The sequence below is a fragment of the Centrocercus urophasianus genome, unplaced genomic scaffold (assembly GCF_019232065.1).
Source record: "Centrocercus urophasianus isolate 14NV4802_14NV808 unplaced genomic scaffold, USGS_Curo_1.0 seq_32, whole genome shotgun sequence".
NCBI classification, from domain to species: domain Eukaryota; kingdom Metazoa; phylum Chordata; class Aves; order Galliformes; family Phasianidae; genus Centrocercus; species Centrocercus urophasianus.
The window spans coordinates 1,716,919-1,732,541 of NW_024884889.1; the positions used below are offsets into that span (position 1 = coordinate 1,716,919).

Genomic DNA, 15,623 nt, shown 5'->3' on the forward strand with positions numbered 1-15,623 from the left:
ACCAAACATTTCACAAGCTATGGCTCAGGGAGGTGGTAACAGTGACTGTGGTGGCATTCTTCAAATTGTGAGAATTAATTTGATATTGCTATTATATTTTTTTATCCTTTCAACAGTGACACTGATAATGCTACCAGTCATATTGTCAGAAAACTGCTTTTCCAGAAGCTATCAGTTGCATAATGGTATCAAATATCTTTATCAGTTGTCAAGTGGGTGTTTAATTTGCTCTCTTCCTGCCAGATGTTGATTTTTACCTTAGGAAGAAAATCAATATCTTCTTAATAGTTTTAAAAGGTGGCTTGAGCTCCGTGTTGTGTTTTAAAATGTTTTCTAATAGGTAATTATCAAAGAGGAAATCTTTACTGCAGTTAGTGCTGCTTACTTATCTACTGGAGGATTAGAGAAAGGAATTTTGTAATGTAACATATTTACAGCCCTTACTTTTCAAAGGGCGTAAAACACTCCAGTGTTTTAGTGTGTAATTAAAAGACTTGTGTGGTGCTTACTGTGCAGCACTTGGCTTAGCTTGGTTCCTGCAGTCACTGGCATTTTGTGCTCCTCTTCTAAAGACCTGCATTTCTCCAGGACTATCCTGTACTGCTGAGTTTTATCTGGTTTACATTTCATGGAACATTAAATACCATTATCATTCAACAGCAAGGTCAATGCCAAGTAACGATTCTTTGTGTGGTTGTGTTCCAGGTGCCTCTATTTATTCCAGCATTGTTTTCCTTCACCTGCCTCTTCATGGTTGCACTGTCACTTTACTCCGATCCAGTCAATACAGGGATTGGATTCGCAATAACCCTGACTGGAGTTCCTGCCTACTACCTCTTTATTGTCTGGGACAAGAAACCAAAGTGGTTCAGAAAGCTCTTAGGTAAGTCCCCAGGGGGCCCCCCTCCTTGATCCGACTCCAGAAATTTCTCAGGGCTCCGGGTGTTGTGAAATCCTTGCTATCGATTCCCTCGGCTGCTCTGCTCCGGGCGTGACAATGCAAGTTTCTTTGTGGAGTATGCTGTAGCATTGGTTACAGTCAATGTCAACTAACTAAAAGAGATGCTTACAGCAAGCCTATTCTTCAGCCAAAGAGAGTGACTTCAAATGCCTGCCTGCCTCTCTTCCTGTTTTCTTTTGTCCTCCTTGTCCTTACAACCTTGTGATTCCTTTTAAATTCAGTCTCCCTCTCTTCTACACTGTTAGAGACAGTATTTCACTCGTGGCAGAATTGGTTTGGAAACTTAAATGTCACAGTTGTGATGACAGGATGTGCTTGGTACTCACTGTTGGCACTGCATGTCTGTGTACCACTGAGGAATGTGTGAAAATGGGAAAGGCTTGGTTAGGTTTGGTGGGGGTGTGTATTGTCCTTGAGGATGGCTTCCAACCAAATGAGGGGAAAATAAACCAAACCTGACACACCTCTGTGGAAGCGGTTTCTGTGCTTTGTGACAAACAACTTCCTGAGTGACATGTAAAATACACAGAGAATCTTTTTTATGCCATTTCTGAATGTTTATAAAGGCATTTGTGAAAGTTCGGATATGCTTGAGAAGGGTTATTTGGAGCATTTCTAGTAGAAAGAGATCATTGTCATCTATTGCTTTCTTTTTTTCTCACTGAACATGAGAGAAAGTTAGCAAAATGCAGGTAATATTCAAAAAAGGAATTAAGAACAGAGGCAAAGTACTCGAGATGGGAGAAGTGAAACTAAAAGAAAATCTCTTCCTCAAAACAAAAAACTCAACCCCTGAAAAATTTCAGCTACGAATAGTTTTAGTGTATATTCTAAAGTTGTGTATACTGTCCTATAATATAGGTGGTGAACTGAAAATCTGTGTTGTCTTTTGTGCTGCACTAGTAAAGGACGCTTTAAAATGAGAAGCTCACAAAAAGAGCATCTCAGTATTTATGTGTATTACACTATAAGCTATTATATGTATTTTTACATTATTTATAGATGATAAAAATTAAGTCTCTGTATTTATTTCACATCAATTGTAAAATCTATGAATTTTTCAATTCATTCTGGGAAATCCATAGACAACAGAGCAGAAAATATTTACATTAAAAAGGTTCAAGTTTAAGGCTATCGGTTTCTGGTCTACTTAATTTTATATCAGGGAAGTTGTAAATTACATGAAATACCCTGGGATTGAGTAGAAAATTCCAGTGCAGATGAAAATAATTGTGTGCAAAAAGACATTCCATTAAATAGTTGTTTCTCTGTTTGTAATTTCTCAGACAAATAGATAGTTAGGGACTAGGAGATTTTCCCTTATCATACCCTGGAGATTTTTTGCATTTTCTGTGAAGACTCAGAGGTTTTGGAATACAGTCACTTGAATCTCTGGCCACAGGATGCCAGTATTGAACCACATTACTTGCATGAGAGAAAAAAATGTTCTCTTTAAGGTAGTCTGGGTACGTAGAGCTCATTCTGCCAGCTGTGACAATGAAGGTAAATCTTATAGCTCTTCAGATAACACGAAATTCTCCTAGAAAGAAGGCTGGGTGCCTGTGTAATGTATGTGGACACAGTGTGCTGGCTCAGGGGGGAACGCAGCGGGTGCCAGGCAGTGGGTGAAACAGCTTGTTTGCTCTGCAATTATTATTCCCAAAATAACAACAGTAATGATGGAAAAGTGATGTTGACAGTTTTTAGGTGGAGTGGAGAGGTGATTTACTTGTTAAACATAAAGATTTTTTTTTTACCTCTCAGAGTAAGCAATAAACATTCAGCACGGGGTCATTATTAAACTGGCATGACTTTGTAAAAGCTAAGGGTGCTCTTCTGTATAGCCTGAGAGTGTTTTTCAAAGTCACTGGGTGAGGATGAATTCACTTAAGGTACCTCTGCGAGATACAGGAAGGAATAGTCAAGGCACAGCTGAGAGATTGTTATTCTTGCTTCAAACCATATGCATTAGAAGAGCTTAGGCATGAAAGAGTAATTCTGGGCACCGTGTAAGTGGACACCGTGAAAAAATTGATTGCGATTCACCAAAGGCAGATCTTTGCCAGATGAGCTGGCTAGCTGTCTTTGAGAAGATAACTGATTTTTCCAGACAGAAGGGAAATGCAATAGATCTAGTGGACTTAGACTTGAACGGAGCACTGCGAGCAGTACTGCTGCGGGGCAGAGCTGGTTGGTCCGAGCACGGTGTCCTGCTGGCAAGGCTGAGCCCAGTGTGCAGGTGGCGTGGGTCCCTCTCTGCCCATTTGCAGTCACCGTGTTGTGAATGTCACTTGTTCATCTCTCCAGACACGCCTTGGGATGTGCTGCAAGATCCTACAGGTACAAACCAGCCTCACGTAAGATTGGCCTGTATATTAAGTAGAGATTTTGTAATGATCAGAGGAGAGGGATATTGAACAGCCAGGAGTAGTGAGTTGAAATACCCAGCCTGAAGATGAGTCGCGTTACCCAAGAAATCCCCACCAAGACTGAATGTCTTTGTTCTTTGGATGAGCACATTTTGACTGTCCTTAATGGCATTTACATTGCCCATTCTCTTTACCAAATTACTGTATTGAACAAAAGATTACTTCACAGTTGGAGAGGTTAATAGGGTCTGGGTGGTATTTTGCAGTGAGAATAACATTTTGTTCTTTTCCAAAGGAATTTTGCTGTAGCACCAAATGGCTGGGACAAATCATTTTCAGCTAGTACAGGCTTCATTTGACCTCTGCTTGCCTGCTTTTTGTACAGCTAATGTGAAAATGAAAAAAAAGTCAAGTCAAGCAAATCCTTTGAAGCAGATGAATGTGTAAAAAGATGCGGCACCAGCACCAGGCATCTTCCAGAGGGCCTTCTCAGTTGATAACCCAACAGTAGATTCATGCTTTATTTCTCTAGAATGGATTGAATTGGGAAGTCATAGCCTGAGCCCACACTAGAAGAGAGATTTTCTGTTTATATGACAAAATGTCTCCTTGAGGGTTATTTACAAACATCAGAGGATGATGCTTCCTCACTCAGGACACAGTATAATATGTTGTTTGCTCTTCTCTTTTTTGAGCATGATGATTTTGTGATCCTCAGAAAATTTCCTCAGTGTATGTTCCTGCAGATTTTACGTCCAGTCTTATAAATATGCAGAAAATTACTGTTTTTTTACTCTTCCAAGCTCTATGTGGTACTCATAGAGCTACCAGCTCAGTGCTTTTTTTGGTAGAGGTTGTTGGGCCGTATTCACAGTGACTTCTACACTTGAAATGGGAAATTAGGGTTGAAAGTAGAAACAAGAGGTGTCTTTACTGATGATACTTTGTCTCATTACAAATGGAAAGGTGGTTGTAAATCCAGGTCCTGCTTAAAGCTGACAATAAAATACTGACTGATGACGGAATGAAACGTTCCTACTCTGTCTTACCTTGTGTATATTGCAACCAAAAGCAGCCAAACAAGCAACTCAACCCCCTCGCTGCCATGCTTGTGTGATTGCTCCTCCATTTGCTGCTCCAGCATGGAGGTGGAAGAGGGTTGGCTGCCTCCCACTACAGGGAGGGCAGGGCCTGGCTGCAGGTGGCTGGGCATGGTTAGTCTAACAGGATATTGATGTCCCAGACAGCTCTCGAGGTGCCTCGGCTCTCTCTCTGCTGCTGTGGTCTTTCTCCAAGAACGGTTACACCTCAGCTCAGCTTGACATCAAGTCTCTTTCTTCTTGCTCCTTTGCTAATCTTCAAGCCTGGAAGGAGTGGGCCAGCCAGGGCGAACCCCTGCTGGCTTCCCACTGCTGGCCGTCCTCCTGCCCTTCACCTCAGATCCGCACAGCCTAACATCTGAAGTACCCGCTGCTGGAAGGGAGGGAGATGGAAGAAAATGCCAGTCCCTGCTGAAGCTCAGCCTCACTGACTCCATCAGTGTGCAGTCTGAGGGCAGGCTGGCTATGCTCTGTGCTGCTGACCTCCAGAGGGAAGAGCAAAAGATGGCAGAGGCTGTTAGACAGCAAAGCAGGGAAGCAGTTCTGATTCGTGTCTTCTGAGAGCTGCACTGCTTTACCCTTCTCACTCTGCACTGGTGTAGATGCTGACGCACAGTACTAGATAGGGAAACAGAAACTTTCTTTCACAATAAATCCTTCTAGCTGAAAATGTGTTGCTGAAAATGGAAAAAAAAATAATAAAAGAAGTGGTAAAAGAATGTTCTCTTACTCTTCAGTTTATAAATGAACTGTGCCACTTATGAATCAGCTCTCTAAGTGGAAATCTCTAAATACACAGGATGGAAATATGTCCACAGTGACAAAGAATATAAAGTTTCTTTATACATGTGACATCCTTAGATCTATGAAGCATTATAATCACTTTCTTTCTTCCGTAGTTTCTTTGTTTTGTTTCCTTTTTTGGTTAGGCAGAGCTTGGCACAGCCGAGTTAACTTGTTTGAACCCCTCCAGAGTTTTATTTTAACATTATGACTGTGTTGAAACTAAGCAATTGTGGAGAGAGAGCCGTGTTTTACAGTAGTCCTTAAAAGCGTGCATACCTTTATTGAACAGGTTTATACCTATGTACCTTCCTGTTGTTATTTTATGTGAAAATCATTGGATGAGAGGCAAAGAACACATAGTTAAAAAGACAAAAAAAAAAAAAAAAGCCAGGCATTTAAATGCTATGTGCATCAGGTGTATGTAACTCATGAACACTATCTGCAAGCAGGTTGTGTAGCAGATGAGATAGTTTTCCTGTCTGCTTCTTCCTTCTCCATCCACCCCAAAAATCTCCCACACGTATGCTTTTATTTTTGCAGACACTGGAACTGAAGCATTGCAAATCCTCTTGGAAGTTGTCCCATCAGAGGAGGACCAGAAATCATGATCTGCATCTACCCAAAAACGCAGCCTTTGGCTTGATGTTTCATTTCAACCTGAGGAAGAGCGTGCGGAGATGTCTTCCTCCTCCTAGTGCTCTGCAAATTGGAGGAACAAATCACAGCTGAGATGGATACTGAGTGCGTCAGTTGCCAGAACTGTATTTTATGATGTTACAATTTTTTTTTTTTAAATGTGTTTGGTTTATACGTAGAAAGCAAGAATTTATGCCATAAGGACTCTTAAACTATTTTTTGTTAGTGTTGTGTTTTAACGAAACATAGATTCTTCAAACAAGGATTTTTGTTGCATTGTCACTGAAAATAAGTTTAAGCATTGTGTAAGTAATAGTCAGGTGTACTGTGATGAACGTATCCTACTTGCTGTCCTGAAGAACCTACTCTGACTAGGGAAAGGGGCAGATAAAGCTGCTGAGTATCACTTAATAACGTTCTTCCTCTCCCTCTGTTTGGAAACCCTAGTTTACTTATGTCTTGCTTGGAGCACCAGTGCATTGATGCAGAAATACAGTGGTTTCTACTGCGTTTGTGGTGGTAAGATCAAGGTATAACATAACACATAAAAGCATCTTCTGAGAATTAGTATTTCTACCAGCGGGACAGGTAGATTTTAGCCTAAGGGCAGTAATTTCATACATGTTCAAGTTTCTACCAGTCAAGAAATTGTGACTATTTTTTGCCAATGTTTCTTTTCTGTGTGTATGGGAAATACAGCAACAGAGTAATTCCCTTCAGATCGGTATTTGAATCCGATCTCCGTTGTTATATGAATACTTTCTATCTGGAAGCATACAAATGTGCATTTATCAGTCAGGCAAACAGAATTTTAGAGTTTTAGATCATTACTTGTGGTCAGCTAATGAATAATGGTCACTGGTTTTATAATCTGCGGGAATTTTGTGTAGACACGGCAATAAATGCAGTACTGTTTTATGATTAAGGTGTAGGGCGAGCTACAAGAGATTGGCTGATTTGAGTTGGGAACACACCTAATCTGTGGGTTTTTTATTCAAGCACACTCCAATTAATCGGGCTTTGAAACACCCAGGGAACAGGTGCTCTGCCATCTTCTTCCTGGTTTTATCTCAGCTGAAACAGAGAAAAGCTATCAAAACTGATAAAATCAAACTAAATTGAAGTTTCACCTTCAGAATGATGTTTGATCTGAAAGCTGGCTCAAATATGAGCTGAAATTTTGCCCTTTAAAAAAAAAAATGGACATAAGGAATTTTTTTAATGCTTAAAAATTCAGTTTTATACAATTAATCAGAGACTACTCAACCTTAAGACTAAGGTTTGTTAGCACTCTGTTAAGAATATAATGCTTAAATACTGAATGCACTACTTTCTGAACTATTTGCTATTAGCAAATTGTACGTTTCATGAAAGCTTTTATGGAACTAAGCAACATTAGACTTCCTAAATAGGGAGGAAAGCACAACTAATGGCCAGACCACTACAGTAAAGGGAGACTGTATTTTGTACATGTGTTGTATATATCCAGAATATTTACCATTTTAAAGGTGTACAGTAAAATATCTTAAAATTCCTAAATGTTTTTCTTTCTTGTATTTCTGTAGCGGAATTTCATAGAAGTAGGGAAATGGGAGTAACTGATGATCTAGAAGAGTGGTAATTTAAGAGAGAGAGCATTCTCCAAGCTTTTTTAACTTTAAATATTTGCTGTTTACGGTAACTTAAAGTGTTATTTGAAACTTCTTTTAGGCAAACATTTTGAGCTAGATTTTTGTGCTGACAGCGCGTACGTTTAGCTGGTATTTACACACGGGGCAGAAGTGTGCTTTTGAGGCCGTCTCCTGCCCCATCCCAGTCCCCCACGTTTTGGCCTGCGTCAGCATGGAGCACCTTAGGCTTACACCGTTTCCATCCATTTCTCATGGAACTGAAGGCTTTTTGCCCTCTGGGAGCAGGCCTATCACACTCCTTGTTTGTGGAATCCCGCCAGAGCAAAGCCTCCTCCACACTGATACTGTGGGCAGCGGGTCTTCCACATCAGCTGTTCAACTCCGTGTATTCGCTCCTATTGTGCCGCATTACTTGAAAATTTAGACGTAGCCAGTGTTAATTTGTAGAAATAAATGGCTCTGCAAGTGTAACTGGATGTTACTTTATTTCTGTTGTTTTTGCCATCACGGACTTTAAAGTTTAGAAATGTTTCTGAATTCTGACCCAATGACTGTATTTTGCTGTATTTTCTGTTCATGTAAGGGCTTGATTTGTCCTGAGAGAGCTCCTTTGACTCATTGTTTGTGAAGATGTATATTTTGGGAGAAAAAAATGTTACTTGCAAAATAAAAAAACAAAGTTTTTTGAAAATGCCTATTGTGTCTGATTTCTGTTTTAGTTTCCTTAGCATTCACAATCGCCACACCCACACAGTGTTCTAATCAGATTTCCACTGTGTTATAAAAGTCAGTGTTAAGGACTTTTGTTGTACGTGGAAATGATGCGTATCATCCAAAAAGGAGAGAAATTAGGTAACTATATATATATATATATATATATATATGTATATTTTAAAGATGTGGAGTTATTTTTTAAGACTTTGGAAAGTATTCTCTTCAGTCTCATAAAGGAAGTTCTTCTAGGATAATAGATATATTGTATATATGTTTTTCATATTAGAGATCATGCCAGTGAGAGTGCTCTGTGAAGAATTTAAAGATCCTGAAATGTTTTGCTGCTTTTTCTTGCCCTTACAACTATTAGTCCGCTGGGCTCTGTCAGACAGCTTCTTTCTTTGTTTTTTAGGTGGGTGCTGCTCTTTTTTTTTTTTTCCTTTGAACTTACTGTTTTTCCAGGGTGTCGGCAGAAATCTCACCAAAGGCAGCAGAAACGAACACTTGATGCATGTAGAGAATACATCTGAGGTTTAGTGCATCTCTGAGACAAGCGGGTCAGCATTTGAAGCCTCAGAAATCCTGACCTAACTTTGCCTCCCCCTGATCCACCCTGCTGTGTGGCCTGAGGCACTGCTGGCGTGATGATGCCTGCTCTGGCCCCTGCAGCCTGCCCACGGCACTGGGTGGGTGCAATGTGCCCTCCTTCCCCGCCTGCTACAGGCCCTGTGTCCCACACTGGAGCCTGCCTTGTCTTTCCAGAGGCTATTGGGCAGGTACGAAAACATTTTTATAAACTTCTCCCACATCTAATATCTCCTAGAGGTGTTTGCGAAGCAACTTTCGTGTCTTTTATTGAGTTTCTGGTGCATTTTTCGCTTTATACAGATACTGTTGCTTATTTTTATTCTCATTTGTGCGTATTAAATGTTGCCTTTTAATGCTAACGCACCCTAACAAAGGGATTTAATCTGATTTAATTTAAATACGCATCTGATCATAATAAATTAAGGGCTATGCTGGCTTAGGGAGAGACAAACTTGAGCAAACTGAGCTGCCACAGGTTGTGATATGTCCTGTGCTAAGACCTAAGATGCATCCCATGGGCCCCTCACTACAAGAAAGACGTGAAAGCCTCGGAGCTTGTTCAGTGAAGGGCAACAAAGCTGCCAAAGGGCCTGGAGCACAACTATTATGGGAAGTAGCTGAGGGAGCTGGGATTGTTCAGTCTGCAGGAGAGGAGGCTCAGGGGTGACCCTATCGCTCTCTACAACTGCCTGAAAGGAGGTTGTGGCCAGGTGGGGCTTGGCTTCTTCTCCCAGGTAACAGCAATACGATGAGAGGTAATGGCCTCACATTGCCCCAGGGGAGATTCAGGTTGGGTATTAGGAAGAATTTCTTCTCCAAAACAGCAGTCGGGTGCTGGAATGGGCAGCTGAGGGACGTGGTGGAGTCACCACCCCTGGAGGCGTTCAAGAAACGTGGAGGTGTGGCACTTAGCAACATGGGTTAGTGGGCAACATTGGTGGTAGGTGGATGGCTGGACTAGGAGGTGATCTTGCAGTTCTTTTCCAATCTCAGTGATAATGTTTCTAAAACAAGTATTTAGAGTAGAAGAGATGATTTCCGGAGTCAATTGCAGTTCTGTTCTTAAAGAAGGAGATGGGGGCTAGGTGTAGGCAAGCTGAGCAAGAGTGAGATGAACCTGAAGTTACTGCAACCAGTATGAACAGTTACTAAAAGCACATAGAACATAAGCCAACTGATAGAGTATCCCAATTTCCTACTGAGAATTACTTTCTTTTTCAATTCAAATTGCAATAGGGGTTTCATTTGACTAGAACATGCTGCATTTTCCAGACTTTCTAATTAGAATCAAAGTCAAACCAAGCAACTTTTCCAGGAGGAAGTTCGCCTGTCTTTGACTACGTAGCCAGTTCATATCCCAGCTTTCTGTGGAAATGCTTTTGGAAGCAGCTCTAATATTTCAGCTGAATGTATATTCTTCTTCATTTCTGAGGAAAATCAACTTTCAATTGAGAATACTTCAAATATTCTAAAGACAAAGATTAAGTTACCCTGTCCACAGGATAGGTTGCTAATTGTGTTGATACAAGATGCAAAAGGACTTTCTGTAACATTTAGTAACTCCAGAAGTTTTGCTTCAAGCATCAGACAAATTCTAGAATTCAGACAGAATTTTGTCAGTTGTGGTCTTAGAAAACCAGTTGATCTTTCTGCTCGCTGCTGTGAGTAGGGGAGGGTGCAGATTCCCCCGTGCTCACGCAGGATCTGTTCTCTGTGCAGCCTCGCAGCTCTTGCTGTTGTGTTTTTCTCTTTCTGACACCCTGACCTATGTTTCATTCAGTTTTCTGAGGTGGCAAATCTGGAGTAATCCAGGATGGTCTCCTTTGCATGAAATGCCTTCGGCTGACTTGCTGGGACTTGGCAAACTGACGCTGGATTTCTTCATGGTGTTCAGAAGCCTGTAATTTTTTTTTTCCCTTACATGTCAGTCTATGTGTAATTTGAATTTTGCTATTGTCTTTTGCAAAGGAACTGCTGGAGAGCATGACTACAATTGACACACCAATTCAGTTTACACTGGCTTTCTTTTTTTCTATTCAAAGGAACTTTTGAAATACTCTTTTCCTTGAAGTGCAAAGACCCAAATGGATTAAACACCTTTATCAACAAAGGCTTGACTGTATCAAGAGAGCGTGTGGATTCTCTTTAAATTCCTTGCAACGGGAATACCTACAGCATTGTGATCTAAACCACAGCTTTGATATTTTCTAAATATCATGTTGGTGATGATCCAACACAATTATTAAAGGACTGTGGCTAGGATGGGTTTTATGCTTGCGTAGCTTATTCTTTCCTACAGCGCAAGCTACAATACATTCCCACTGCTCAGCTTTCCTGCAGGCCTTTTCCTGCTCACAGGAATCACCCAGACCTCCATCTGAGAGGGAACCTCCTCCCCTCCTCCAGGGTGCACCTCTCCACACAGCAGGATGCTCTGGAAGCTAACACATGTTGGCTGCAGATGAATGCTTGGCAGAGCCCAGGGCTTGCTCTGACGGGGGGAGCTGGAGTCCTCAGCCTGAGGAAGAAGCTGACTTTTACAATCACTGCTCCCACTCAAAACATTTTAACACTGTTACCTAGGAATTTTGGTATTTTTTTCCCGCCCTGTTTGTTATAAGAGGTTAAAATATTATGGGATATCATTCTGATTTTACCCCCTGCTATTGGCTCTGCCTCAAGAAAGCTATCTGACACTGTTTTAGCTGCCAATATCTCCTTGCCACTCAGTCATTACAGTGTAATTGGATCTAAAGTAGATGTATAATTTGCTGCTAGCAATATTGCCTTATCTTAATTATGATGTCTAGCTGATTTCTAAGGATAGTCATCAATGAGTATGCATAGCACAGCAGGTAGACCTGTACATTTGGATGATTTCACAAGAACCTGAGCTTCCACAGCACCAGTATATCACACCACATAAATTTATCAGGGCAGGACCTCTGGATTAAGGCAGATGGCTACTTTTAAAATGCCCAGGAAACTGCACAAAGACTGATGTACTCTGGGCTGTGTAAGTGTGTGTGCTCTGGGAGGAAATGAGGAGTAAATATGAACTCAGGCAGATGATTCCTCTGTGCATTTTCTCTCTGCTCTCTCCTGCATTTAGAATGGCTGAAGGTTACAAATAACTTTTCACTGAGACTATTTCCTTTCAGTGCCTCCTCTGCAGGCCAGCTTTTCGAGACATCTGTATTTAATTTTAAGCTGGGTGCTATTCTTGCCCATGCACTTTCAATTTTTTTTCTAAGCCTCATATTTTTCCTCATCTGAAAACTGTCATGTCATAGACAACCAGTTCTCCGGGCTATAACAGTAATTTTAAAACCTGAAACGATTGTAAGCTGTGGCCACACGAGTCTCACCCAGCAGCTCCGTTCTGCCAGGCTCCTACAGCTTTGCTTGCAGACTGCTAATGGAGGGCCTTGCAGCTGAGCACGTTGCACCCAGCTCCTGTGGTGCAGCCATATCGATGGACTCCACATATTCCAGTGCTCCATTGGATGCCCTGCCATGGCTGCCTGCCCCGAGTGATCTGGGCACCTGACAAACACTGCTGCAGGTTGTGAAAACTCTGTGAGAGTACTGGTAGGTTTGTAGAAATGAAGTGATGGTGTGCAGAATGGTGAATTCTGTGGTTAGCCACCCACGTGTATTACTTGCATACCTTCAATTACCAAGTGCTTTACTAATAATTTCCTTTTACCATTTTTAGGGGGATGTTTCAGGTTTTCTGTGTTCTGATTACGAAAAACCTGCAGCAGGCAAAAAAGCTTCCAAGGGAGCTCTTGCTGTATTTTTGCTTGACATACTGCACTATGCAATTCAATATTCATAAATTACTTTTGGCTGCTGTTAGTATTTCACAGCTCTGTTTGCTAATTCACGGGCCAGATACATTTAAAATGAATCATTAAATGCCAGGAGATTTGGTGCTCGTTGCACATATAACAGTTCACTACTGAACAAAGCTCCAGCAGTTTGTACCGATGCTAAACTCTGGCTACCTTTGATTTTATAATGAAAATCAGCGTCAGAAAGAGGCAGGATAAATCAGATCCTGTGCTGTCAACCTGGCAGAGATGATTGATCGCACCTTTCTGACAGCACAGCATTTGATTGCAAGTCCCATGCAGCTCTGCTTTAGATCATACAAAGACATCTGGATGATGAAAAGCATGCTAGCTGGGAAGATAGCATACAGTGCTGCACCAGTGTCATATTTATCCAGCGGTATGTGTACTCTAAAATGCTCCAGGCTGTAGCTCATGCTAATAATTATCTCTTGTGTTGAATCCACCTTGACCCATTTTTATTCTTCTACCCATATTTTAAACAGAAATTGTTTTCAAATTCCTTCCCAAAATGGAAATGTAAAGCCTTTATCTAAAACAGACACATGTGGGAAATAAAATGCCTATCTCTGCGCTCACTCAGAGTTGCTACATTTAGAAATGAAATCATTATAAGGTTAGATGGTCACTCAAACACTCCCCTTCTTCCTGCCTCAGAAAAAATGGCCTTTGTCAAATGGAGCATCTGAAAGAAACCAATCCTGCACATCCAGGTGTGATTTGTTGATCTGTGGCTCTCGGCAATGGATGTCTGCTCCGAAGTCTGCACTTGAAATAGGCTCGGAAATGGAGCGACCTCCCTGAACGGAGAGGGTGCAGGAAAGCAGACTGGGGCTACTCTCCCTTCCTGCTTCCCCTCCCCCGGGAGCCGCATGGCTTGTTCAGATGCTGCCCATGGTGAAATTGTGTCATTTACCTCACAAATGTGGCAGCGTGCGAAGGACAGGCTGGTGCAGTATGATGCTTTTTCTCACAATGGTTTTCAAGATGTCGTTTGAGATGTATTTATGTTCAACACGTATGCCTTTAATTTGGCTTCTTCTTACAGTGCACATGTGGTTTTATATACATACATATGTATGTATTGTTTAGGGCAAGCTGTGCAGTGATGCACTCCTGCGTTGCGAGTTTAAGAAAATCAATAAAATATTATTTAATGCATGTCAACTTCATTTTTAATACTATTTCTAAAGTAAATTGCAGAAAGCATATAACCATCCACCATGGAATAATAAATTGATACAGAATGTGTGGGGAAAAGGCAATAAGCCAGAATCATTAGAGAGCTCAGCGTGCTGCTCCAGCAACACAAAGCAGCCATAAACCTGAGGTTGGAATTGCACACAGCAAATGGTGTACACCAGTAAATCTGGCCCTGGTAATTTTATTGCAAATGACATACAAGCCAGAAAAACGTTTAGATAATTGAAATTAACACTTTTAACAGCGATCTATAAAACAGTGAATAATAATTAGGAGCTCCTTTCAAGCTCCCCGCAATGAGCTCGCAGTCTCTCTGAATCAGCTTTTCCCTACTGCAAATGAGTGAAGATAAGATGGATCCTCTTTTCCTTATGCATAGTTAATGGAAACATCTTTCTGGGTAGGGTGTCCTATTGGCACCTTTTTGCCAAACACTGCAGTCGTGCCTGAAGTGACAGCTTGTTGTTTTGAACTTGGATCAAAGCCAGATGGAAATGAGAAAGGAAAAATTAAAAAAAAAAAAAAGAGCTGCTGGAAAAGCATAACACAGACATTATGGTTATTATTTATTATTATTATTTATTGATGCAAATCTGCACCTGTCTTTGCCCACAGGAAAGTGCCTGTGCATGTCAGTTTGTGCAAAAGCTGCTCTTGGATATGTATAAATGCTGCTGCAAACTTTGAGAGTGTGAGAGGTTTGGGGTAGTTCTTTTCCAGTGCTCAAAGGCTGAAAAAATTCTATTTTGTACTTCATCTGTACCATATTTTTCAACGTTGCTCTTAAGATATGACCATTTCCTTTCTTTCTTGGTAAACTGATGAATGAAAGGATTGGATCTGTTGGGTCATAAATCACCTTTTTGATGTTGGATCAGTTGTATGAATCACAGTATGATCAGGCGATCGGTCAACCTCTGCATTTACACTGCCTCCCAACAGGCACACACCCGAGACATGCCTTTAAAACAGGTCTGGGAATAGGTCTGTAAGGTCTAGGAATGCTTCCTTGCATCAGTCTGGGCACGTGGGTGAAATCTTTCTTTCTGGTTGGGAACAAAAAACCCAGCGGACCCCCACTATAAGCTGACATTGTTCAAGAATTCCTTGCAGTGGCTCTGACACAGGTTTTGCTGGGTGGACTCTATGTGGAAATCTGGCCACCGCTTTCCAAGCTATCAATCTGAGTTCTTTCATGAATACCAAATTCATTGTAAAAAAAACAGATTCAATAAAACAATTTCTGTAAGGGAAGCGGCGGCGTTGGGAGAGCGACTGAAATACGGTTTTGCATTAAATTCCTCTTTTTGCTGGATAATATGGATGCTTCAGAAGCACTACTGCAAACATTTTAAAAATAACATCCAATCCTCCAGACTTATATAAAACCTTTTCCCTCTAATAAAAATGGATGGGTGTGTGTATATGAGCGTGTGTGAGAGGGGGAATACAGAATTACAGGTGGTCTCAGCATCTAAAGGCAATTCTTTTGATGCCAGCGGTGAACTGTGAGAGAGAGGGCACGGTCTGGGGACAACGCTCTGGAAGTAAGAGAGTCACAGCCTCTTTTCATTTGGCTGTGATAGTTTCTCCTCGCTGGGTGGAGGAGATGGTTGTTTAGAGCAAGCTGTGGGCTGCTGGCCTCTGCTCTGGTTGCACACATGGGTGCTGCTGAATCAGGGAAAATAAAGACTTGGGAGAAAAAAGGTGGCTTTTAGGACCCATCCAGAAATCGGCGTTTGTGACAAGCTGTCCGGACACTGGCCAGCTGTGAGGCC

General features: G+C 41.4%; 1 protein-coding gene across 1 annotated transcript in view; it reads left to right on the plus strand.

Annotated features, from left to right (window-relative positions):
- The window catches only part of SLC7A11 (solute carrier family 7 member 11), a 57,215-nt gene extending 49,041 nt beyond the window's left edge, over positions 1–8,174 (plus strand). The window contains exons 11-12 of the mRNA XM_042829781.1: positions 706–883; positions 5,757–8,174. Coding sequence (XP_042685715.1) covers positions 706–883; positions 5,757–5,824 — 246 coding nt within the window. The 3' untranslated portion in view covers positions 5,825–8,174. The remainder of the gene's footprint in view (positions 1–705; positions 884–5,756) is intronic.
- The last annotated feature ends 7,449 nt before the right edge of the window (positions 8,175–15,623 follow it).